Here is a 25719-nt window from a genome sequence, read left to right as displayed (position 1 = left end):
CCCAGCTGAAGCCTTGCTCAGGAAAACGTTTAGACTGTGCGTCTTTTCTCCGTGATGAAACCAGAAACCCTAGCCGGCAGACCACTCGCTCCCGACCGGCGTCACTCCCCTCTTTCTACTCGTCCGTCTCACCCTAGACCGGCGGCTCTTCTTCACCGGAGGCTTCCAACTGCACCGGAGGATCGTAGCCTGCTTATTAGCCAAGACCCGCAAGGTGAGCTCCCGCCTCCACCCCTGTTCCGTGCTTTGTTTTGTGCGATGGCTGTTTCTTTTTTTAGAATCGAATGAGAAGCCGAATTGGTTAGGAATGGACATGCTTTCTTCCAAGTAACTCAAAATTGGTTGTGAATTTGTTCATGTCAACTTGATGCATTTCTTTGCAGTCAATTTTTTGCTGTTAAAAACGTGACACTCCTCTCCTTGGCCGCAGATCCCACCTACCCGTCACCGCACGCACTTCCCCGTCGTGATCGATGAGGCGCCCGGTTGGACAATTTTTAGAATCACCAAATTCGAAAAGAGTGAAAAGTTACGACCAGTTAAAGTTTTTTTCCTGCAAAATAGAAAAATTAAAAAAAAAATCGAACTGAAACAAAAAAAAGAGAAAGAAACAGTACCTTTATTGGGCCGTATTACAAACGGCCCAGGCAGGATGCCTTGAGCGGAGCTGCGATCGCTCCCGCTAGAAGCGATGTATAGGAGCTCCCGAATTCCTATGCCTATGCTAGTAATCCTGGATTCCGATCATGGCCTTAGTGGTGGCGAGGCCAAGTTGAAGGCATTGTGGCCCGGCTGAAGCCTTGCTCAGGAAAACGTTTAGACTGTGCGTCTTTTCTCCGTGATGAAACCAGAAACCCTAGCCGGCAGACCACTCGCTCCCGACCGGCGTCACTCCCCTCTTTCTACTCGTCCGTCTCACCCTAGACCGGCGGCTCTTCTTCACCGGAGGCTTCCAACTGCACCGGAGGATCGTAGCCTGCTTATTAGCCAAGACCCGCAAGGTGAGCTCCCGCCTCCACCCCTGTTCCGTGCTTTGTTTTGTGCGATGGCTGTTTCTTTTTTTAGAATCGAATGAGAAGCCGAATTGGTTAGGAATGGACATGCTTTCTTCCAAGTAACTCAAAATTGGTTGTGAATTTGTTCATGTCAACTTGATGCATTTCTTTGCAGTCAATTTTTCTTTATTAAAAACGTGACACTCCTCTCCTTGGCCGCAGATCCCACCTACCCATCACCGCACGCACTTCCCCGTCGTGATCGATGAGGCGCCCGATTGGACAATTTTTAGAATCACCAAATTCGAAAAGAGTGAAAAGTTACGACCAGTTAAAGTTTTTTTCCTGCAAAATAGAAAAATTAAAAAAAAATAAACTGAAACAAAAAAAAGAGAAAGAAACAGTACCTTTATTGGGCCGTATTACAAACGGCCCAGGCAGGATGCCTTGAGCGGAGCTGCGATCGCTCCCGCTAGAAGCGATGTATAGGAGCTCCCGAATTCCTATGCCTATGCTAGTAATCCTGGATTCCGATCATGGCCTTAGTGGTGGCGAGGCCAAGTTGAAGGCATTGTGGCCCAGCTGAAGCCTTGCTCAGGAAAACGTTTAGACTGTGCGTCTTTTCTCCGTGATGAAACCAGAAACCCTAGCCGGCAGACCACTCGCTCCCGACCGGCGTCACTCCCCTCTTTCTACTCGTCCGTCTCACCCTAGACCGGCGGCTCTTCTTCACCGGAGGCTTCCAACTGCACCGGAGGATCGTAGCCTGCTTATTAGCCAAGACCCGCAAGGTGAGCTCCCGCCTCCACCCCTGTTCCGTGCTTTGTTTTGTGCGATGGCTGTTTCTTTTTTTAGAATCGAATGAGAAGCCGAATTGGTTAGGAATGGACATGCTTTCTTCCAAGTAACTCAAAATTGGTTGTGAATTTGTTCATGTCAACTTGATGCATTTCTTTGCAGTCAATTTTTTGCTGTTAAAAACGTGACACTCCTCTCCTTGGCCGCAGATCCCACCTACCCGTCACCGCACGCACTTCCCCGTCGTGATCGATGAGGCGCCCGGTTGGACAATTTTTAGAATCACCAAATTCGAAAAGAGTGAAAAGTTACGACCAGTTAAAGTTTTTTTCCTGCAAAATAGAAAAAAAAAAAAAATCAAACTGAAACAAAAAAAAAGGAGAAAGAAACAGTACCTTTATTGGGCCGTATTACAAACGGCCCAGGCAGGATGCCTTGAGCGGAGCTGCGATCGCTCCCGCTAGAAGCGATGTATAGGAGCTCCCGAATTCCTATGCCTATGCTAGTAATCCTGGATTCCGATCATGGCCTTAGTGGTGGCGAGGCCAAGTTGAAGGCATTGTGGCCCAGCTGAAGCCTTGCTCAGGAAAACGTTTAGACTGTGCGTCTTTTCTCCGTGATGAAACCAGAAACCCTAGCCGGCAGACCACTCGCTCCCGACCGGCGTCACTCCCCTCTTTCTACTCGTCCGTCTCACCCTAGACCGGCGGCTCTTCTTCACCGGAGGCTTCCAACTGCACCGGAGGATCGTAGCCTGCTTATTAGCCAAGACCCGCAAGGTGAGCTCCCGCCTCCACCCCTGTTCCGTGCTTTGTTTTGTGCGATGGCTGTTTCTTTTTTTAGAATCGAATGAGAAGCCGAATTGGTTAGGAATGGACATGCTTTCTTCCAAGTAACTCAAAATTGGTTGTGAATTTGTTCATGTCAACTTGATGCATTTCTTTGCAGTCAATTTTTTGCTGTTAAAAACGTGACACTCCTCTCCTTGGCCGCAGATCCCACCTACCCGTCACCGCACGCACTTCCCCGTCGTGATCGATGAGGCGCCCGGTTGGACAATTTTTAGAATCACCAAATTCGAAAAGAGTGAAAAGTTACGACCAGTTAAAGTTTTTTTCCTGCAAAATAGAAAAATTAAAAAAAAAATCAAACTGAAACAAAAAAAAAGAGAAAGAAACAGTACCTTTATTGGGCCGTATTACAAACGGCCCAGGCAGGATGCCTTGAGCGGAGCTGCGATCGCTCCCGCTAGAAGCGATATATAGGAGCTCCCGAATTCCTATGCCTATGCTAGTAATCCTGGATTCCGATCATGGCCTTAGTGGTGGCGAGGCCAAGTTGAAGGCATTGTGGCCCAGCTGAAGCCTTGCTCAGGAAAACGTTTAGACTGTGCGTCTTTTCTCCGTGATGAAACCAGAAACCCTAGCCGGCAGACCACTCGCTCCCGACCGGCGTCTGATACGTCTCCGACGTATCGATAATTTCTTATGTTCCATGCCACATTATTGATGTTATCTACATGTAGTAATTGCTATAAATGTCTTGGGTAATGTGATACTTGGCAATTGTTGTGCTCATGTTTAAGCTCTTGCATCGTATGCTTTGCACCCATTAATGAAGAAATACATAGAGCATGCTAAAATTTGGTTTGCATATTTGGTTTCTCTAAGGTCTAGATAATTTCTAGTATTGAGTTTGAACAACAAGGAAGACGGTGTAGAGTCTTATAATGTTTTCAATATGTCTTTTATGTGAGTTTTGCTGCACCGGTTCATCCTTGTGTTTGTTTCAAATAAGCCTTGCTAGCCTAAACCTTGTATCGAGAGGGAATACTTCTCATGCATCCAAAATACTTGAGCCAACCACTATGCCATTTGTGTCCACTATACCTACCTATACTACATGGTATTTTCCAGCCATTCCAAAGTAAATTGCTTGAGTGCTACCTTTAAAATTCCATCATTCACCTATGCAATATATAGCTCATGGGACAAATAGCTTAAAAACTATTGTGGTATTGAATATGTAATTATGCACTTTATCTCTTATTAAGTTGCTTGTTGTGCGATAACCATGTTTACTGGGGAACGCCATCAACTCATTGTTGAATTTCATGTGAGTTGCTATGCATGTTCGTCTTGTCTGAAGTAAGGGCGATCTACTCTGAGTTGAATGGTTTGAGCATGCATATTGTGAGAGAAGAACATTGGGCCGCTAACTAAAGCCATGTTCCATGGTGGAAGTTTCAGTTTTGGACAAACATCCTCAAATCTCTAATGAGAAAAGAATTAATTGTTGTTGAATGCTTAAAGCATTAAAAGAGGAGTCTATTATCTGTTGTCTATGTTGTCCCGGTATGGATGTCTAAGTTGAGAATAATCAAAAGCGAGAAATCCAATGCGAGCTTTCTCCTTAGACCTTTGTACAGGCGGCATAGAGGTACCCCTTTGTGATACTTGGTTAAAGCATATGTATTGCGGTGATAATCCAGGTAGTCCAAGCTAATTAGGACAAGGTGCGGGCACTATTAGTACACTATGCATGAGGCTTGCAACTTATAAGATATAATTTACATGATGCATATGCTTTATTACTACCGTTGACAAAATTGTTTCATGTTTTCAAAATCAAAGCTCTAGCACAAATATAGCAATCGATGCTTTTCCTCTATGAGGACCATTCTTTTACTTTCAATGTTGAGTCAGTTCACCTATTTCTCTCCACCTCAAGAAGCAAACACTTGTGTGAACTATGCATTGATTCCTACATACTTGCTTATTGCACTTATTATATTACTCTATGTTGACAATATCCATGAGATATACATGTTATAAGTTGAAAGCAACCGCTGAAACTTAATCTTCTTTTGTGTTGCTTCAATACCTTTACTTTGAATTATTGCTTTATGAGTTAACTCTTATGCAAGACTTATTGATGCTTGTCTTGAAGTGCTATTCATGAAAAGTCTTTGCTATATGATTCACTTGTTTACTCATGTCATACACATTGTTTTGATCGCTGCATTCACTACATATGCTTTACAAATAGTATGATCAAGATTATGATGGCATGTCACTCCGTAAATTATCTGTGTTATCGTTTTACCTCGGGACGAGCAGAACTAAGCTTGGGGATGCTGATACGTCTCCGACGTATCGATAATTTCTTATGTTCCATGCCACATTATTGATGTTATCTACATGTTTTATGCACACTTTATGTCATATTCGTGCATTTTCTGGAACTAACCTATTAACAAGATGCCGAAGTGCCGATTCTTTGTTCTGCTGTTTTTGGTTTCAGAAATCCTAGTAAGGAAATATTCTCGAATTGGACGAAATCAAAGCCCGGGGGCCTATTTTTCCACGGAGCTTCCGGAAGACCGAAGAACACACGAAGTGGGGCCACGAGGTGGCGACACCACGTGGCGGCGCGGCCCGGGGGGCCCGCGCCGCCCTATGGTGTGGCCCCTCGTCCCGCTCCCGACTCTGCCCTGCCGCCTACAAATAGCCTCCGTGACGAAACCCCGCATGCACGAGAACCACGATACGGAAAACCTTCCGGAGACGCCGCCGCCGCCGATCCCATCTCGGGGGATCCAGAGATCGCCTCCGGCACCTGCCGGAGAGGGGAATCATCTCCCGGAGGACTCTACGCCGCCATGGTCGCCTCCCGGTGTGATGTGTGAGTAGTCTACCCCTGGACTATGGGTCCATAGCAGTAGCTAGATGGTTGTCTTCTCCCCATTGTGCTATCATTGTCGGATCTTGTGAGCTGCCTAACATGATCAAGATCATCTATCTGTAATTCTATATGTTGCGTTTGTTGGGATCCGATGAATAGAGAATACTTGTTATGTTGATTATCAAAGTTATGCTTATGTGTTGTTTATGATCTTGCATGCTCTCCGTTACTAGTAGATGCTCTGGCCAAGTAGATGCTTGTAACTCCAAGAGGGAGTACTTATGCTCGATAGTGGGTTCATGCCTGCATTGACACACTGGGACAGATGTGAAAGTTCTAAGGTTGTGTTGTGCTGTTGCCACTAGGGATAAAACATTGATGCTATGTCTAAGGATGTAGTTGTTGATTACATTACGCACCATACTTAATGCAATTGTCTGTTGCTTGCAACTTAATACTGGAGGGGGTTCGGATGATAACCTGAAGGTGGACTTTTTAGGCATAGATGCAGTTGGATGGCGGTCTATGTACTTTGTCGTAATGCCCAATTAAATCTCACTATACTCATCATGATATGTATGTGCATTGTCATGCTCTCTTTATTTGTCAATTGCCCAACTGTAATTTGTTCACCCAACATGCTGTTCGTCTTATGGGAGAGACACCTCTAGTGAACTGTGGACCCCGGTCCAATTCTCTTTACTGAAATACAATCTACTGCAATACTTGTTCTACTGTTTTCTGCAAACAATCATCTTCCACACAATACGGTTAATCCTTTGTTATAGCAAGCCGGTGAGATTGACAACCTCACTGTTTCGTTGGGGCAAAGTATCTTGGTTGTGTTGTGCAGGTTCCACGTTGGCGCCGGAATCCCTGGTGTTGCGCCGCACTACATCTCGCCGCCATCAACCTTCAACGTGCTTCTTGGCTCCTCCTGGTTCGATAAACCTTGGTTTCTTTCTGAGGGAAAACTTGCTGCTGTGCGCATCATACCTTCCTCTTGGGGTTGCCCAACGAACGTGTGAAATACACGCCATCAAGCTCTTTTTCTGGCGCCGTTGCCGGGGAACTGAAGAAAAGCTACACCACAGAGAATTGCCTCCCACGGCAACAACTCTTTTTCTGGCGCCGTTGCCGGGGAGATCAAGACACGCTGCAAGGGGAGTCTCCACTTCTCAATCTCTTTACTTTGTTTTTGTCTTGCTTTATTTTATTTACTACTTTGTATGCTGCACTAAATCAAAATACAAAAAAATTAGTTGCTAGTTTTACTTTATTTGCTATCTTGTTTGCTATATCAAAAACACAAAAAAAATTAGTTACTTGTTTTACTTTACTTAATATCATGCATGTTTTTATTTCACTAGTTAAGCATAATGGAAAACAACAAAAATATGAGAGATCTTTATGAACTTTATCTTGAATTAGGATATGATGTGTTTGAAGAGAGAATTAAAAAACCCATGGAACTTTTTATGCATGCTAATGGGAATGCTATTACTATGAATGCTTTGAACACCATTGTTGCTAATGCTATGGAAAATTCTAAGCTTGGGAAAGCTGGCTTTGATGAGCATGATCTTTTTAGTCCCCCAAGCATTGAGGAGAAAATTTTCTTTTATGATTACAATATGCCTCCTATATATGATGATAGCCACTTTGTTGAATTTGCTCCCACTACAACTAATAAAATTGATTTTGCTTACGTGGAGAGTAATAATTTTATGCATGAGACTCATGATAAGAATGCTTTATGTGATAGTTACATTGTTGAGTTTGCTCATGATGCTACTGAAAATTATTATGAGAGAGGAAAATATGGTTGTAGAAATTTTCATGTTACTAAAACACCTCTCTATGTGCTGAAATTTTTGAAGCTACACTTGTTTTATCTTCCTATGCTTGTTACTTTGCTCTTCATGAACTTGTTTATTTACAAGATTCCTATGCATAGGAAGCATTTTAGACTTAAATGTGTTTTGAATTTGCCTCTTGATGCTCTCTTTTGCTCCAAATACTATTTCTTGCGAGTGCATCATTAAAACTGCTGAGCCCATCTTAATGGCTATAAAGAAAGAACTTCTTGGGAGATAACCCATGTGTTATTTTGCTACAGTACTTTGTTTTTATTTTGTGTCTTGGAAGTTGTTTACTACTGTAGCAACCTCTCCTTATCTTAGTTTTGAGTTTTGTTGTGCCAAGTAAAGTCTTTGATAGAAAAGTAAGTACTAGATTTGGATTACTGCACAGTTCCAGATTTCTTTGCTGTCACGAATCTGGGTCCACCTCCCTGTAGGTAACTCAGAAAATTAAGCCAATTTACGTGTGTGATCCTCAGATATGTACGCAACTTTCATTCAATTTGAGCATTTTCATTTGAGCAAGTCTGGTGCCATTTTAAAATTCGTCAATACGAACTGTTCTGTTTTGACAGATTCTGCCTTTTATTTCGCATTGCCTCTTTCGCTATGTTGGATGAATTTCTTTGATCCACTAATGTCCAGTAGCATTATGCAATGTCCAGAAGTGTTAAGAATGATTGTGTCACCTCTGAATATGTCAATTTATAATGTGCACTAACCCTCTAATGAGTTGTTTCGAGTTTGGTGTGGAGGAAGTTTTCAAGGATCAAGAGAGGAGTATGATGCAACATGATCAAGGAGAGTGAAAGCTCTAAGCTTGGGGATGCACCCAGTGGTTCACCCCTGCATATATCAAGAAGACTCAAGCGTCTAAGCTTGGGGATGCCCAAGGCATCCCCTTCTTCATCGACAACATTATCAGGTTCCTCCCCTGAAACTATATTTTTATTCCATCACATCTTATGTGTTTTTTCTTGGAGCGTCGGTTTGTTTTTGTTTTTGTTTTGTTTGAATAAAATGGATCCTAGCATTCACTTTATGGGAGAGAGACACGCTCCGCTGTAGCATATGGACAAGTATGTCCTTGGTTTCTACTCATAGTATTCATGGCGAAGTTTCTCCTTCGTTAAATTGTTATATGGTTGGAATTGGAAAATGATACATGTAGTAATTGCTATAAATGTCTTGGGTAATGTGATACTTGGCAATTGTTGTGCTCATGATTAAGCTCTTGCATCATATGCTTTGCACCCATTAATGAAGAAATACATAGAGCATGCTAAAATTTGGTTTGCATATTTGGTTTCTCTAAGGTCTAGATAATTTCTAGTATTGAGTTTGAACAACAAGGAAGACGGTGTAGAGTCTTATAATGTTTTCAATATGTCTTTTATGTGAGTTTTGCTGCACCGGTTCATCCTTGTGTTTGTTTCAAATAAGCCTTGCTAGCCTAAACCTTGTATCGAGAGGGAATACTTCTCATGCATCCAAAATACTTGAGCCAACCACTATGCCATTTGTGTCCACTATACCTACCTATACTACATGGTATTTTCCAGCCATTCCAAAGTAAATTGCTTGAGTGCTACCTTTAAAATTCCATCATTCACCTATGCAATATATAGCTCATGGGACAAATAGCTTAAAAACTATTGTGGTATTGAATATGTAATTATGCACTTTATCTCTTATTAAGTTGCTTGTTGTACGATAACCATGTTTACTGGGGAACGCCATCAACTCATTGTTGAATTTCATGTGAGTTGCTATGCATGTTCTGCCTTGTCTGAAGTAAGGGCGATCTACTCTGAGTTGAATGGTTTGAGCATGCATATTGTGAGAGAAGAACATTGGGCCGCTAACTAAAGCCATGTTCCATGGTGGAAGTTTCAGTTTTGGACAAACATCCTCAAATCTCTAATGAGAAAAGAATTAATTGTTGTTGAATGCTTAAAGCATTAAAAGAGGAGTCTATTATCTGTTGTCTATGTTGTCCCGGTATGGATGTCTAAGTTGAGAATAATCAAAGCGAGAAATCCAATGCGAGCTTTCTCCTTAGACCTTTGTACAGGCGGCATAGAGGTACCCCTTTGTGATACTTGGTTAAAGCATATGTATTGCGGTGATAATCCAGGTAGTCCAAGCTAATTAGGACAAGGTGCGGGCACTATTAGTACACTATGCATGAGGCTTGCAACTTATAAGATATAATTTACATGATGCATATGCTTTATTACTACCGTTGACAAAATTGTTTCATGTTTTCAAAATCAAAGCTCTAGCACAAATATAGCAATCGATGCTTTTCCTCTATGAGGACCATTCTTTTACTTTCAATGTTGAGTCGGTTCACCTATTTCTCTCCACCTCAAGAAGCAAACACTTGTGTGAACTATGCATTGATTCCTACATACTTGCTTATTGCACTTATTATATTACTCTATGTTGACAATATCCATGAGATATACATGTTATAAGTTGAAAGCAACCGCTGAAACTTAATCTTCTTTTGTGTTGCTTCAATACCTTTACTTTGAATTATTGCTTTATGAGTTAACTCTTATGCAAGACTTATTGATGCTTGTCTTGAAGTGCTATTCATGAAAAGTCTTTGCTATATGATTCACTTGTTTACTCATGTCATACACATTGTTTTGATCGCTGCATTCACTACATATGCTTTACAAATAGTATGATCAAGATTATGATGGCATGTCACTCCAAATTATCTGTGTTATCGTTTTACCTGCTCGGGACGAGCAGAACTAAGCTTGGGGATGCTGATACGTCTCGACGTATCGATAATTTCTTATGTTCCATGCCACATTATTGATGTTATCTACATGTTTTATGCACACTTTATGTCATATTCGTGCATTTTCCGGAACTAACCTATTAACAAGATGCCGAAGTGCCGATTCTTTGTTCTGCTGTTTTTGGTTTCAGAAATCCTAGTAAGGAAATATTCTCGGAATTGGACGAAATCAAAGCCCGGGGGCCTATTTTTCCACGGAGCTTCCGGAAGACCGAAGAACACACGAAGTGGGGCCACGAGGTGGCGACACCACGTGGCGGCGCGGCCCAGGGGGCCGCGCCGCCCTATGGTGTGGCCCCCTCGTCTGGCTCCCGACTGCCCTTCCGCCTACAAATAGCCTCCGTGACGAAAACCCCGCATCTGAGAACCACGATACGGAAAACCTTCCGAGACGCCGCCGCCGCCGATCCCATCTCGGGGGATCCAGGAGATCGCCTCCGGCACCCTGCCGGAGAGGGGAATCATCTCCCGGAGGACTCTACGCCGCCATGGTCGCCTCCGGTGTGATGTGTGAGTAGTCTACCCCTGGACTATGGGTCCATAGCAGTAGCTAGATGGTTGTCTTCTCCCCATTGTGCTATCATTGTCGGATCTTGTGAGCTGCCTAACATGATCAAGATCATCTATCTGTAATTCTATATGTTGCGTTTGTTGGGATCCGATGAATAGAGAATACTTGTTATGTTGATTATCAAAGTTATGCTTATGTGTTGTTTATGATCTTGCATGCTCTCTGTTACTAGTAGATGCTCTGGCCAAGTAGATGCTTGTAACTCCAAGAGGGAGTACTTATGCTCGATAGTGGGTTCATGCTCGCATTGACACAGGGACAAGTGATGAAAGTTCTAAGGTTGTGTTGTGTCGTTGCCACTAGGGATAAAACATTGATGCTATGTCTAAGGATGTAGTTGTTGATTACATTACGCACCATACTTAATGCAATTGTCTGCTGCTTGCAACTTAATCTTGGAGGGGTTCGGATGATAACCTGAAGGTGGACTTTTTAGGCATAGATGCAGTTGGATGGCGGTCTATGTACTTTGTCGTAATGCCCAATTAAATCTCACTATACTCATCATGATATGTATGTGCATTGTCATGCTCTCTTTATTTGTCAATTGCCCAACTGTAATTTGTTCACCCAACATGCTGTTCGTCTTATGGGAGAGACACCTCTAGTGAACTGTGGACCCCGGTCCAATTCTCTTTACTGAAATACAATCTACTGCAATACTTGTTCTACTGTTTTCTGCAAACAATCATCTTCCACACAATACGGTTAATCCTTTGTTACAGCAAGCCGGTGAGATTGACAACCTCACTGTTTCGTTGGGGCAAAGTATCTTGGTTGTGTTGTGCAGGTTCCACGTTGGCGCCGGAATCCCTGGTGTTGCGCCGCACTACATCTCGCCGCCATCAACCTTCAACGTGCTTCTTGGCTCCTCCTGGTTCGATAAACCTTGGTTTCTTTCTGAGGGAAAACTTGCTGCTGTGCGCATCATACCTTCCTCTTGGGGTTGCCCAACGAACGTGTGAAATACACGCCATCAGCGTCACTCCCCTCTTTCTACTCGTCCGTCTCACCCTAGACCGGCGGCTCTTCTTCACCGGAGGCTTCCAACTGCACCGGAGGATCGTAGCCTGCTTATTAGCCAAGACCCGCAAGGTGAGCTCCCGCCTCCACCCCTGTTCCGTGCTTTGTTTTGTGCGATGGCTGTTTCTTTTTTTAGAATCGAATGAGAAGCCGAATTGGTTAGGAATGGACATGCTTTCTTCCAAGTAACTCAAAATTGGTTGTGAATTTGTTCATGTCAACTTGATGCATTTCTTTGCAGTCAATTTTTTGCTGTTAAAAACGTGACACTCCTCTCCTTGGCCGCAGATCCCACCTACCCGTCACCGCACGCACTTCCCCGTCGTGATCGATGAGGCGCCCGGTTGGACAATTTTTAGAATCACCAAATTCGAAAAGAGTGAAAAGTTACGACCAGTTAAAGTTTTTTTCCTGCAAAATAGAAAAATTAAAAAAAAAATTCTGTGGCGCACCACTGGTCCGTGCGCCACAGAAGTTTGGCCCGAAAACTTTGAATTTGGCCGGCGCCAATCTCCTCCACCTCTTCTCTTCCACCACTTCTCCTCCACCACTTCTCCTCCACCACTTCTTCTCTCATTTCTCCATCTCCTCACTTCTCCTCCCACCACCACCACCACCTCCTCCCTTCTCCGGCGACCACCACCACCTTCTCCTCCTCCTCCGGCGACCACCACAACCACCTCCTCCGGCGACCACCTCCTCCTCCGACGAACAACTCCGGCGACCAACACCACCACCACCTCCGGCCACCACCACCACCACCATCACCACCACCACCACCACCACCACCTCCGGCCACCACCACCATCACCACCACCACCACCACCACCACCACCACCACCACCACCACCACCACCACCACCACCACCACCACCACCACCACCACCACCACCACCACCACCACCACCACCACCACCACCACCACCACCACCACCACCACCACCACCACAATCACCACCAACACCACCACCTCCTCCACCGGCCAACACCACCACCACCACCACCACACAAAAAAACGGCGAAATTCCGGCGGCCCCAGATCTAGATCTAGATCTAGATCTAGATCTGGCCGCCACTTTTTTTTGAAATTTGAAAAAAAATTCTGTGGCGCATATTAGCATGGTGCGCCACAGAAGTTTGACAGACAATTCTGTGGCGCATATTGGCATGGTGCGCCACAGAAGTTTCAAAATTCTGTGGCGCATATTGGCACGTACATATGCGCCACAGAAGTTTCAATACTAGTCGCGTGGTAACTGTGGCGACCTGGATATGCGCCACAGAATTCGATTTTGGTGCGCCACAGTTAGCCTTTTTTCCACTAGTGAAATCCCAAGTCCTAATTATTTTATTCCTGGTTCATAGTCTTCCAAATGAGCTTCCTTGTCAGGCTCTCTTGTTCTCCTCATCTGTGCCAATTAATAAAGCACATGTATAAGACTGAGCACAAAAAGTACGCAATTCATGATCATGAACAATTTATTCCATGGCTACATGAGCATGAACAATACAAGCTGCCAACAAAGCATCCCATCTCAGCAAAGAAACAACCAAGTCAAGCAGAGATTGTATGGATGATAATTTCATACTCTTGACTAATAACAACACATTTTCAACACTAAAATTCAAGCTGCATTGAATTTGTGGAAGAGTAACAACAACATATTTTCAATACTAGTAAAAGGAAACATGGCAAGCCCGTCCACGTAAAATACTTGAGCTACCCAAATGATCCATGTCTGCAAGAGTAAACCGTGGAATTAACACAAGACGCTGATGATTTGCATATTGCAGTTTATTTAAATACAACCATTTGTTAGCTGAAATATAAATAAAAACAAACCAAGCTACATATTGCACAAGATGAAATAATAGCATTGTACCTCAATGATGACTCATAGCAGCCGTATAACTATTATACACCCCTTGGGCAAGAACATTTCGAAGATTGACCCACTCATTATTTGTTGAGATAGATGTAATAAATTTTGGTTCACCTAGTTCTCTCTCCATGACATCCCATGTATCTTCCATTATGAACTCCTCATTGACATCGTCACCGCTAGGCGAGGCCAGGCTGCTCGGGTTCGTGAACAGAGGGAAGAGGACGACACAAGGAATGGCGAGTTTGTCGAAAAAGGTGGAGGTTTTTTTTCTTGAAAAGTTCCGATGCGGCTCTGGATAGACGGAGTACTAGAAATGATCGGAAGAATTGCTCCTGACTAGACTACTTCAGCTTGATTTTATGGATATAGAAAATATTTGCTTTTCGATCCGTGAAAAAACGAAGACATCGAAAGATCTTCATCACACGATTACGAGAGTGTGGTAAGAAACAACTATTTTTTTCAGTGCAATTGACTGAGAAATTTTATCTTTCGTTAGTTAAGATTTTTAAGGCTCCATTAGAATGTCACAAAATCCTAACTAATGTTTTCCGCCCAGTTTTCCGGTAATTGAATAGCCAACTATCTTTTTAATTAATAGATTGAGGCAAACCTTTTGTCTGAATTAAAAAAGCCTGGCTAGGCTGATCCGGTTAATTAAAATTGTTAAGAAGGGCAGACCGGTCAATTTAAGCCCTACTTATATGTGCCACCTTCGAAGAAGAGAACCAGATCGACCAGCTCGATCTATATGCAGCACGTATACACACACCCACTCGTATCATGTGCCACTCCACTCCAAGGCAAGCTCACACTCCCACACCACACCCACGAAGCATCCAAATTGAGCTCGGCAATGCCGTCCAATCCTCCAAGCTTCACTTGAGTTGAAGTTGGCCAACACCAACGAGGATAAAGCTCTAGCTAGCTAGAGCCAGAGACAGAGGAAGAAGAAGCTCCATCGATCTTCTGCTTCAAGCTGATCGAATCAATGAAGAGAGGAGGGTGCGAGGTGGAGGCCGGCGGCATCAACCACCACATCACCGTCTCCAGCCGGCCTCACCCTCTCAAGATATGGAGCAGGCCCGACGACCTCCTGCTCGACGCCGCCCCTGCCGTTCCAGGCGACGCTCCTCCTAGCAGCATGAGCGGCAGCAGCCGGTGCCGCCTCGTCCTCCGCAACGTCGCCTGCCGTGCTCGCCCCGGCGAGCTCCTCGCCATCGTCGGCCCCAGCGGCGCCGGCAAGTCCACGCTCCTCGAGGTCCTCTCCGGCCGCCTCCACCCCTCCAACAGCGGCCACCTCCGCGTCAACGGCACCCCCGTCGACGCCGCCGCCCTGCGCCGCCTCTGCGGCTACGTCACCCAGCAAGATGTCCTCTTCCCGCTCCTCACCGTCCGTGAGACGCTCCACTTCAGCGCCCGCCTCCGCCTCGGCCCCGCCGCCTACGTCCCGGGCGCCGTGGATGCGCTCGTCTCCGACCTTGCGCTGTCCCGCGTGGCGGACGCCAGGGTCAAGGACCTCTCCGGCGGCGAGCGCCGGCGCGTGTCCATCGGCGTGGAGGCCGTGCACGACCCCGCCGTGCTCATCCTCGACGAGCCCACCTCCGGGCTCGACAGCGCGTCGGCACTCCAGATTGTCGCGGCGCTCCGCTCTATGGCCGACTCGCCCCGTGGCCGGACCGTGGTGCTCAGCATCCACCAGCCCGGCGCGCGCATCGTCAAGATGTTCGACGCCGTCCTTCTCCTAGCGGCAGGCTCCGTCCTCCACCACGGCAGCGTCGACGCGCTCGGATCCCTACTCGCCGATGCCGGACTCCGCCTGCCGCCGCACGTGGACACCGTGGAGTTCGCCATCGACTCGGTCGACGACCTCCGCGTCCACCTCCACCGGCACCAGCGCCGCGACCGGTGCACGCTGCAGCAGCTCTTCCACCAGCACAAGCTAATACAGGCGGCCGACGACGACGAGCGTGGCCACGGCGACGGGTACGCCAACTCGTGGCCGCGCGAGGTGGCGGTGCTGTCGCAGCGCTTCTTCAAGAACGTGGCGCGGACGCGGCAGCTCTTCGCGTGCCGCACCGTGTGCATGCTCATCGCCGGCCTCGCCCTCGGCTCCATCTTCTACGACCTCGGCGACGACAAGGCGGCGGAACGCGTCGGCCTCTTCGCCTTCCTCCTCACCTTCCTCCTCTCCTCCACCACCGAGGCGCTCCCGGTGTTCCTCCAGGAGCGCGAGATCCTGGCCAAGGAGACCTCCTCGGGCGCCTACCGCGTCTCCGCCTACGCCGTCGCCAACGCCGCCGTGTTCCTGCCGTTCCAGCTGGTCCTGGCGGCGGTGTTCGCGACGCCAGCGTACTGGCTGACGGGGCTGCGGCGGACGGCGCCGGCGTTCGGGTACTTCATGCTGCTTATCTGGCTGGTGCTGTACACGGCGAACTCAGTGGTGGTGTGCTTCGCGGCGGCGGCGCCGGACTTCGTGGTGGGGAACGCGGCTATCCAAGGCGTGATGGGTTCTTTCTTCCTCTTCTCCGGCTACTTCATCACCAAGTCCGCCATGCCGGCCTACTGGGTGCCCATGCACTACCTGTCGCTGTTCAAGTGGCCGTTCGAGGCGATGCTGCTGAACGAGTTCGGAGGGAGGTGCGTGGCCAGGGCGATGGGCGTGTGCGTGGCGACCGGCGACGAGGTGCTCCGGCGGGAGGGGATCGGGGAGGAGTGCAGGTGGAGGAACGTGGGGGTCATGCTGGGCTTCGTCGTCTTCTACAGGGTGCTCGGCTACGCCGTGCTCAGGGTCAGGTGCGCCCTCACGCTCAAGGGCGCCGCCGCACGATCAGCATTATCCTCCTCCTCGCCGTCTTGCTTCTCATCTAATCCCAAACCATGATGGACTGATGATCTCTGCTGGAAATCTTCCTTCTTTGGTTGCAAGTGTTGCTTAAATCTCTTGTTTCGATCAATCATGAAACAATTCTGGTTGTAAATTGGGCGGATAGTAATAAGTAAAGGTAACTATTACTACCTCTGTTGCATAATATTCCATAATATAGGATGTTCTAGCAAATACTTGTTAGCAGTTTTGCCGTCTCTTGATTAGATCTTGGTTCGTGTATATGAGTTACAAACTAGGTTGCAACTAAGTTTTTTTCAAGTGCAAGTGGAAATGAAATTGTAATTTTTTAGTTGAAAGTGGACATGCAGCTAAGAAAAATACTCTGACTAGTTGGATTTGCTTTTAGTCAACTGAGAGGTAGTTTTTCAGCTAACCGAGAAATAATCACACCCATACATTATTTCTCTTTTTTATTTTATTTAGAAAAGAGGTCTATCGACGGTTCAGAACACACTCCCACCCATGGGTGTGCGCATAAAATCCACTCTTCTAGTTTCAAAACAAAAAAAATCCACTCCTCTAAACAAATCTAACAGAACTAACTTAAAAAAATGCGACTTGGGGTAAGAAGCCCTATCAGCACCCGGCAACCATCCGGGCTATGCCTCGGTTCACTAACAGGAACTAACTTACAGAGTATGATGACGTTATCTGAAAGCTTAAGTCCGCTTGATATTGACTATATAATTCTTGTGATATGTTGATATTTTCCCATTGATGATATCGAAAAAAAAACTGCAGCACCCTCAACAGTCAACATCAACCACATTTCACTACATAATAACTTCGAGGCATCAACGCCCAAAGGGAAATCACTGAATTATTAACAGGCAGTAAAGAAACACCACTACAATTTTCAAACTTCTACCGAGTAATAGGTACTGGATTCACGCACGCGATACATATTAAAACATCACGATACGATTGAACAGCTAGGTAACCCAAACGACTGACAGACCAGGGTGTGTGACAGAGGCTACAAAGTCGCTATTTGTTCTCCCCAGGATTCAGTCAGTACACAACTACGGAAATGCAATTCGTCAATGCTGGAAATCATCAAGCCTCTTCAGCTTGGCTAGTGGAAAGATGTACAGATGAAGGGCACAAGGCCCAACATAGCTCGATATCAACATAATCAAGGGGTTTGACAATGCCGGAGGTCATCAAACCTCTTCACCTTGGCTATTGGAAAGAGGATCTAGTAAAAGACATCATGTATCTTCCAACAATGTTGCCTATAGGAAGAGGCCCCCTGTCAGCACAAGCATCGATGATTAGTACTGGTTCCCAAACAATATCTACTCCCTCAGTACGCATTTAATCGACGCGGGCCTGTTGAGTATATGTGCATGATGCTAGTAGATGGCCGCGTCGATTAAAACAGAACCGAGGTAGTAGAAAAGAACAATTAAAAGTAGTCATACAGCTAAAATAAAGCAACTGTAACTTACAAATCCCTTAAAGCACATATCATCTGGTAACTACAAAACATATTTAGCATTCTGCTCTTAAGTCATAACATGCAGCAATTCAATGTGCAATCATATTGGATCTAGCCAAAAGTTTTTTTTTTTTGTTTTGTGAAAAGCATGGACTTACATTCTTACTAGCACAAGATTTCCTCAACAACCATACAGCCATGAAAGACCAACTACAACTGAGAAAATTCTTGGACATTCTGGCAACTCAAACACATATGTGCGTTCTTATCTTGCGGGGCATTACAGATTGAAATGAATGCTTATCAATTATCATGGCAATTCAATCTCCTATCATACATCAATCTACTAATGCAACTTAGCAAAAGATTTCCTCAACAGTCAAAGCACTTTATAATAATCTCTAGACAAGAGCAATGCTTTACAGAACATGTACATGAAAATGGGCCTAGAGTGGGAGTGGATGTGTTCCTTACCAAGCACGGGAATCGCAGCTATTATTACGGTTATCACCCATGACAAATACATGGCCCTCCGGGAGGCGCTGCAGAAAGATGCATGGTTTCAGTATGGGATCTGGGCATAGAACTAAGCAGATAAAAAGAATAGGGGGAGGAAGAGATCATCCACCATCTGAGGCCTGTTGTTAAGTTAGAACAACGAGGCACTCAGGAAGTCAACAACACGGAGCAGCTGTGCCACATTTGGTCATCCTCTTGCAGTGGTATAGTCAATTTGCGATAGCATTTAGGGTGCTATCTCTGGACCTGGCAATAGCAACTCCTCAATGTTGTTCAAGGAGATAAAGAGTAAAATGCATTCTCGGTCATGGAAACTGTCATCAAGACCCGCCTTGGTCATCGCAATAGCAACTCCTCAGTGTTTTTTGTTTGTTTGCAAAAAGCACCTCAAACTGGCTCTGTCAAACACTGCTGGAACTATCACCGTAACTAGCGTATTCAAAGTTTCATGGCAAGTTCGATGACCAAGAATGCATTTTACGCAGGAGACAATGCTCACAGACAAAGAAGAGATGCAACAAACCATGGCCTCCATTGTGTATGAGCTTTGGGTTGCAATGTAGGTTTCCTTATGCACAACACCGTTAACAATAAGTTGGCCTTGTCGAACCTGTGAAAAGGTGAGTGTGTAAGTACAATGTGGGCATCCAGACTTAGGGACAATATATGCATCTGAAGATATATGTGGTCTTTGCGCAGGCAACATTTGTGAATAATCATGATAGAATCAATGCGGGTGGAAGACAATTCTGCGCCGCATTGCTCAAGCAGGCAGCATATTTCGATCAGCAGAATGAATAAATGAATGCACCTATGCATCTTGCTCAAGCAAGCAGCATATGTCATGGTAAATGAATGTGAGTGGAAGACAAGGGTGGCGTCGCATTGCTCAAGCAGGCAGTATATTTCAATCAGCAGAATGAATAAATGAATGAACATACACATCTTGCTCCAGCAAGCAGAATTTATGTGTAGGATGAATGTATGAATGACAACAAGGTGGGTGGATTAGCTGAAAGCATTGGTAGTGCCGCCTTTGCTCGAACAAGGAGCACATCTCAACCAGCAAGACGAATAAACGAATGAATGTATGAACTAGAAACTATACATCATTTATTTTTAGCATGTCCATTTGCCAAAATTGTTTGGCGTATGGTATACTTAACTTTCAATTTACCCCCACCTGCCAATATTACTAATATGTTTGGAAACTGGCTTAATGGGGTAAAGAAATTAGAAAAGGCCAGAATTAGGATCGGCATATCTGCTATATGTTGGTCTATTTGGACGAGTCGGAATGACATAATTTTTAATAAAAAAAAGGGAACTAATTTTTTGCAGGTTATCCGACGTGCGGCGTACTGGATTCAACAATGGGCTTTACTTCTCCCGGAGGATCAGCGGGAGACTATGGTTACTGGATGCAACCGTCTGCTAACGGTTACTCAGGACTTCTTTTTCACAGCTCTTGGGTGGCGACACACTAGTAGGCTACAAAATGGATAATAATATGTTGTTCTCCATTTTTCGTTGGTTGGTGCATGTACCGACCCTCTCTGATCCGTGATGTAAGAATTTGATTTGGTGCACTTTGGAGATACTTTAATAAAGAAAGCTGTGTGCATCATATTGATGCAGAGGCTGGGCTTTGCCCCATTTCGAAAAAAAAAGCAGTAAGTAGTAGTAGCAGAGATGTAATAATGTAATAGTATACCTCGATGAAATCCCCAGGGGTTGCAAGCACCCTCTTGATAAATACAACATCTTTATTCAGGCCGCAATTCTGCCAAGAAACAGGGCAATGAGCATCATCGGCCAGACTGTGTAGAGGGAAAGGAGGAGAAGGGAGGCGACCAGCTGGTTGCACGGCAGCCAGTCGGACGGCGGCAGCGGCGCGATGAGGCCCCGCAGCAGACGCGGCGGAGCCATCGCCATCGGAGTGAATTGGATCCCCTCCTCCGCCGCCTTCTTCTTCGTCTCTCCGGGGGGAGTGGGGAGTGGGGTGGGGTGGGGTGCGGAGGAAGACTGACTCGTAGTAATGGTGGTGGGAAAATGTCTTTTTTTTGTGAGAGGAAAAATGGTGATTTTCGGTTTCCTTCCGCAGCAAGACTCCTTCGCCTCACTGTAACCGAGGAAGCCAGACCAGCTTGCTTGGGACTTGCGAGCGGAGTGTGTTCGAGCCAGCTTGCTTGGGAACGGAAATGACCAGCCTACCCTCGGTCTTGGTCTGTACAAAGTTCGTCAGATTTCAAATTTTGTTGTTTGTATGTCATAGGGATGCATGTGGTTGAATTATGTATGGTCCAGTTCAAAAAAATTATGTATGGTCAAACATTATGTGCATGAGTAGATTTTGAATGCAGAACGTCGCATTGTTTGCAAGTAGACCAGCTGGAGACACATTGAGACTAGAGTGAACTATAGTGGAGTGTGTTTTCAGAATAGCAAGGAAAATGACCAATCTGCCCTGGGACTTGGAGGTCACACAGATTTGGTAAATTTCAGTAAATGTTTGTTTTTTCATGTTATAGGGAACTGGATCCAAGGAATATTACAAACAAATGTCTCTTATCTTGCATTTCTACCACAGCTTTATTTTTGTTTCTGGATTAAACTGAATATCTGATACATGATGTCACATTTTTTGCTTCTACATACGTACTGTACTTCAAAGTATTACACACAGTGCAAAATTGTTATTAAATCTGTATTTTGTTTTACCTGTATTGTATATACATCAGGTCCACACTCCACTACACAGCCTGCAATGCGTGTACAGAAACAGGGGGGCTACAGCGACTCTGGGCATCAAAACTAAGCATTGTCTTCAACATTCACAGGTCTACCCTCCCAGAATCTTGCTCGCCAGAGAACGATTTGATGTGAAGCTCAGACACCGCCGACGAGAGCCCGGCTCGCAGGCCAAGAGGCAGCCTTGAGATGATGAGCCTTGCCACGTTTTCCGCTGCGACAGCGCCCGTCTCCATGGCGCTCGCAGCACTCTCGAAGCTGTTCACGTAGTACAGGTGTTTCCCGTCCAGTATGATCGGCGCGAAATCTTCAGGGGCATGGTAGTGGGGGTAAGCAGGCCAGTCTATCCGGATGGTCTCCTCCCTTGTGCTGTATACGTTGTGCATTGGCATTGGCCGTGCCACATAAAAGAGTCAGGCACTAAAGATGTCACGCAGTCACACAAAAAATATTCATGACTCATTTAACTACTACCGTATATCGGTCTACTCTACTGAAGTGCTTACCTGAAGATCTGGTCCAGTAAAGTGTCATTCAGCTTCGCTGCGAGAACACCTTGTAAGTCATGTCATGCTCCCCATGCTTCTTCAGAACTGAGATGGATGAGAAAGGGATATCCGGGAGCTCCATGGTTGCTATCAGCTGTGGAATATCTGAAACTGAGCCCAAACCAAAGAATTCCTGCATTACAAATGGCACAAGGTAAGTGGTTATTCGTGATATAACAAATGAAGACTGGACAGGTTTAGTGCTTACTGAGCATCAATTTATCAGCTACTAGTTGTTATTTGCTGGTCATTCATTTTAAGTCCAAAATCTCCATGCTTTTTCTTGAAATATACATATAGAAACGAAGGACGACGGAAGAGCAAAGAACACTTACAGGGTTCAAGAGGCCCTTGACAAATGTTGCATGGGTGTGCTGCATCTTCCTCGGTGGAATGGAGATTGGAGGGGCAAATTTAATGTTCACCTCGTCGAGTGGTGTTGCAACAACCGTCACCTTACAGTTATATTCATGCCCTTCATTGGATTTCAGAACGTAGTAATCCCCTGCATCAGAGATTGAGTCTATGCCTTCTTGGAGATGCAAGGTGGCGTTAGCAGTCTTAAGCAACCCAGCAGCTAGCTGCCAGTTTCCTCCTTTGATAGCCCATAATCCAGACTCGGAGCCAGCTAAAGACACAGCGCCCGCAAGGCCACTTATACTCACGCTTTGTCCATAGTTGATCCTTGTTATCACCTATCAAGGACAGGGGGCAACATTATAGCAGAACAATGATTACCAACGTGGTTCTAAAAAACATGTCAGCAAGACCAAAGGTTTCTTCAGAATTACCATGTCAAGATTTTTCAGCTAATGGTGTACTCTACATTGTGCAGAACACACTAGCAAATTAGACCTGATTACTATCTGATTTATAATATGCTTTGCTAGTTAGGCCTGCTGAGGATTTGAAGTATAAAAGTGTTTTGTTAAATCTCCGTTGGTCCTAGAGAATCCCTCTTCAAATAGGGAAATGTCACAAACAATATTTAAGATGATAATTTTTGAGCTAAATAGGTACTATACATGAAGAAAGTGCAAGATGGCTATTAAGTACCAGGAAGTTTCAAATATACAACAGTCAGAGCATCATAGAATAGTTCGGAATATCCCCAAAACAGAGAACTGTGGGCTATCAATTTAGATGAAGGGGAAAAAAAATTGAAACTTACGGTGACAAGCTCTGATATAGTTTGAGAATTCAGCCCAGCATCAATGAGCTCCTCCTCTAGAGTCCTCTGAGTGAGCCCATACAGGCCCGACCACTTGAGCATCTCCTCAACGCTGTCGAACACAGGGCGGGACTCAAACCCATTGTAGTATAGCAGAAATTTTTGCAACATTTCCTGCATAACAATGTGAGTATTTAATGCACTTCATCACGGTAGAGAATATAATCATCTGTTCATCTCAACGAAGAAAAGGTAACGGAAAGCAAAGACGATTTATACGGCAATCATGCCCAGTCAAACTGTAAGTCAGATTATCTATTAGATGAACAGACAAATGGGAACTGCTTGCTGAGATATCAGGATGCCACTGCAGTTAGTGAACTGAGACCATGGTCTTGATGAAATCATACAAGAGCAAGAGAAAAGAAGAGAGGGCGAAAGCAAACCTGCACAAAGCTGTCCATCTTGAGCAGCGAGAGGCCATAGCGCCTGAGCAGCACGAGCGAGTTGGCGAGGCCGTGCAGCCTGCGGCGCAGCCAGGAGCTTCCCGGCGGCGGCGGCCGGAGGGTACTGAACACGAAGCGGCCGCCGTCCCAGATTCCGAGCCAGTCGTCGTCGCCGTCGTCCCTGGCGGAGAGGCCGAGGAGGGCGGCGAAGCGTCGCACGTGGAGGTTGCGGGGGTGGATGATGGCGCCGCCGGCCTCGAAATCTTCGCCGCCGATGGTGACGGTGGCGAGGCGGCCGCCGACCTTTCCCCGGCGCTCGAAGACGCGGAGCTGGGGGAGGGAGGTGGTGTAGTTGGTGAGGAAGAAGGCTGTGGAGGCGCCCGAGATGCCGCTGCCGACGATGCAGATGTCGTCGGCGGTGCCGGTGGCGGCGAGGAGGGAGGGTAGCAGGAGGAGGACGATGCGGAGGAGGAGGGACGGCATCGGGAAAGTCAACGCTTTGTGAATCTTTTCTTCCGTATAAACCATCATGAGAAACCATTTTCCTTTTCAAACATGATGGGAAAATTGCAGAAACTATACTCATAGCATCAATTCTGTTAATTGGGCTGCTAGATCTGATGGTTTAGAGCAGCTGGATACACGCTGAACACTATCCTATAGCAAAATCCACGTTCTAGAATCATCGGGTCACTGTAAGTCCCCGAAACTTAGTAATCCGAAATTTCTGTTATGTATACATATTTATGATCCTATAATCTGTATGTGGTGAACACATAATCGAACTGATACAAATTACATCATCCATTATAAATCTATACCAATATAAAAAAGCACAGAGGGGGCAGAATCGATGGAACACGGCCATCAGATGGCCATCTAACGCTCCAAATCTCCACCATAATTAGCGCTAAAACAACCCAGACTGACAATTATCGCTAAAACAGCCGAGGCTGACAACTCCAGAACGCTAATCACCCGGCCCTAATCCCGTCGCCCGCTGCACGCCGCCCGCCGCTGTCGCTGCTGCGCTTGCCGCCCGTCGCTTCGCCGCTGGCCGCCGCACGTCCTGCCGCACGTCCGTCTGCCGCCGCCGCTTGCCGCGTCGTCCCTCACAAGCGCGGACGCAGCCGCACGTCTGCCACCGCCGTGCGCGAGCCCGCCCAGCTTCTCTACATCGCCGTCCGACATCACATCCCCTGCACTGCCGTCTTGCTGGCCGGCCAGAACCAACGCTGCAGACCTGCAGACTAATTGGACACTGCAAAATCAAGGTCTGATGCAATATTTCCCCCCACTAACATCCATTGTCTTCTTCACGTAGCTGGAACATCAGGGTCTAACAAAGAAATTTTGTTCTGGCTTTCGTTAGGTACAGAGCACATGGACAGAAATACATTGTTAGTTTCTTTTGTTTGGTTGGATATATGCATCCATTCACTTCTTCATGTATGTGCGGTATATACTATGCATATATCATTTTAGTGGTACACTGTAATATAAAGTTTTAGCAACTCAGGTTGTCCATAGATTTTAAACAAATAAATTATATGTATGAAAAGCTTGCATTGTATAATTGAAAAAGTGAAAATCATTGGCCTGAGGCTACTTTATTGCTCAAGGTGGTTCATTGTGGAGCTCCAGGATAAAATGTTTAAGGGGATAGGAAACCTGTTCATGAACTATGCTAGACGATTTACATTATATTATGTATGGGAGTAATATAGGAATTTATAGAACTTTAGAGAAATCATGATTTTTTACGTTGTATAACTGAAAATCATTGGCTTTCCATGTTTCTGGATTGAGAAATCTTCATGCAATGTCTATTTGTGCATTAGAAATTAATATATGCATATCTTATGGGGCATGGTTATTAACTGGTCCATTAGAATCATGTTTTCTGATCACATTTACTTTCAATAGAAATAAATCTATACCAATATAAAAAGGCTTCTTTTACAGTACCTTTTACCACACCTGATGAGGGGAGAGGTATGATTTAGCCAACGGTCAGGATTAAACGGCCCAACAGCCCAGCAAGACGTAGATAATAGAGAAAAAAACTAAAAGTAGCAGTTTTGACATCGGCCCAACAATTAACCTAGCACGCGACCCCTATGTCACAACTCACAAACGTCGACATCCCGTCATCCTCTGCGTGGAGCGCGACCGCCGCCGCCGCCGCCATCGACATCCTCAACATCCCGTCGTCCTGCCTGAAGCGCGACCACTACCGCCGCCATCGACACCCGGTCCTCCTGCATCGAGGGCGATCGCTGCCGCCGCCATCGACTCCCCGTAGTCCTGCATCAA

The 25719-nt window shown here is 45.7% G+C and overlaps 3 protein-coding genes across 3 annotated transcripts; 1 reads left to right on the top strand and 2 right to left on the bottom strand.

The window, feature by feature from the left end:
• Positions 1–14370: 14370 nt before the first annotated feature.
• On the top strand, positions 14371–16659 carry LOC127302618 (ABC transporter G family member 5-like). Its single transcript, XM_051333110.1, has one exon. It carries the CDS (start codon positions 14629–14631, stop codon positions 16519–16521), a length of 1893 nt encoding a protein of 630 aa, XP_051189070.1. The 5' UTR covers positions 14371–14628; the 3' UTR covers positions 16522–16659.
• Positions 16660–17280: 621 nt separating this feature from the next.
• On the bottom strand, positions 17281–20890 carry LOC127304296 (uncharacterized). The gene is made up of 5 exons (XM_051334986.2): positions 20876–20890; positions 20202–20543; positions 19011–19097; positions 18443–18510; positions 17281–17779 (listed from the first exon to the last, which is right to left on the bottom strand). Exons 1-5 carry the CDS (start codon positions 20888–20890, stop codon positions 17710–17712), a joined length of 582 nt encoding a protein of 193 aa, XP_051190946.1. The 3' UTR covers positions 17281–17709.
• Positions 20891–21154: 264 nt separating this feature from the next.
• Positions 21155–23955, bottom strand: LOC127302621 (farnesylcysteine lyase). The gene is given in 6 exon segments (XM_051333112.2): positions 21155–21607; positions 21745–21778; positions 21781–21919; positions 22122–22481; positions 22958–23131; positions 23404–23955. Coding segments are annotated over 6 exon segments (1524 nt in total). The 5' UTR covers positions 23935–23955; the 3' UTR covers positions 21155–21321.
• Positions 23956–25719: the final 1764 nt, after the last annotated feature.

The sequence above is a fragment of the Lolium perenne genome, chromosome 5 (assembly GCF_019359855.2).
Source record: "Lolium perenne isolate Kyuss_39 chromosome 5, Kyuss_2.0, whole genome shotgun sequence".
Classification (NCBI taxonomy): Eukaryota; Viridiplantae; Streptophyta; class Magnoliopsida; order Poales; family Poaceae; genus Lolium; species Lolium perenne.
The sequence above is the reverse complement of the archived record's forward strand: the minus strand, read 5'-3'. Positions and strand labels throughout refer to the sequence as shown.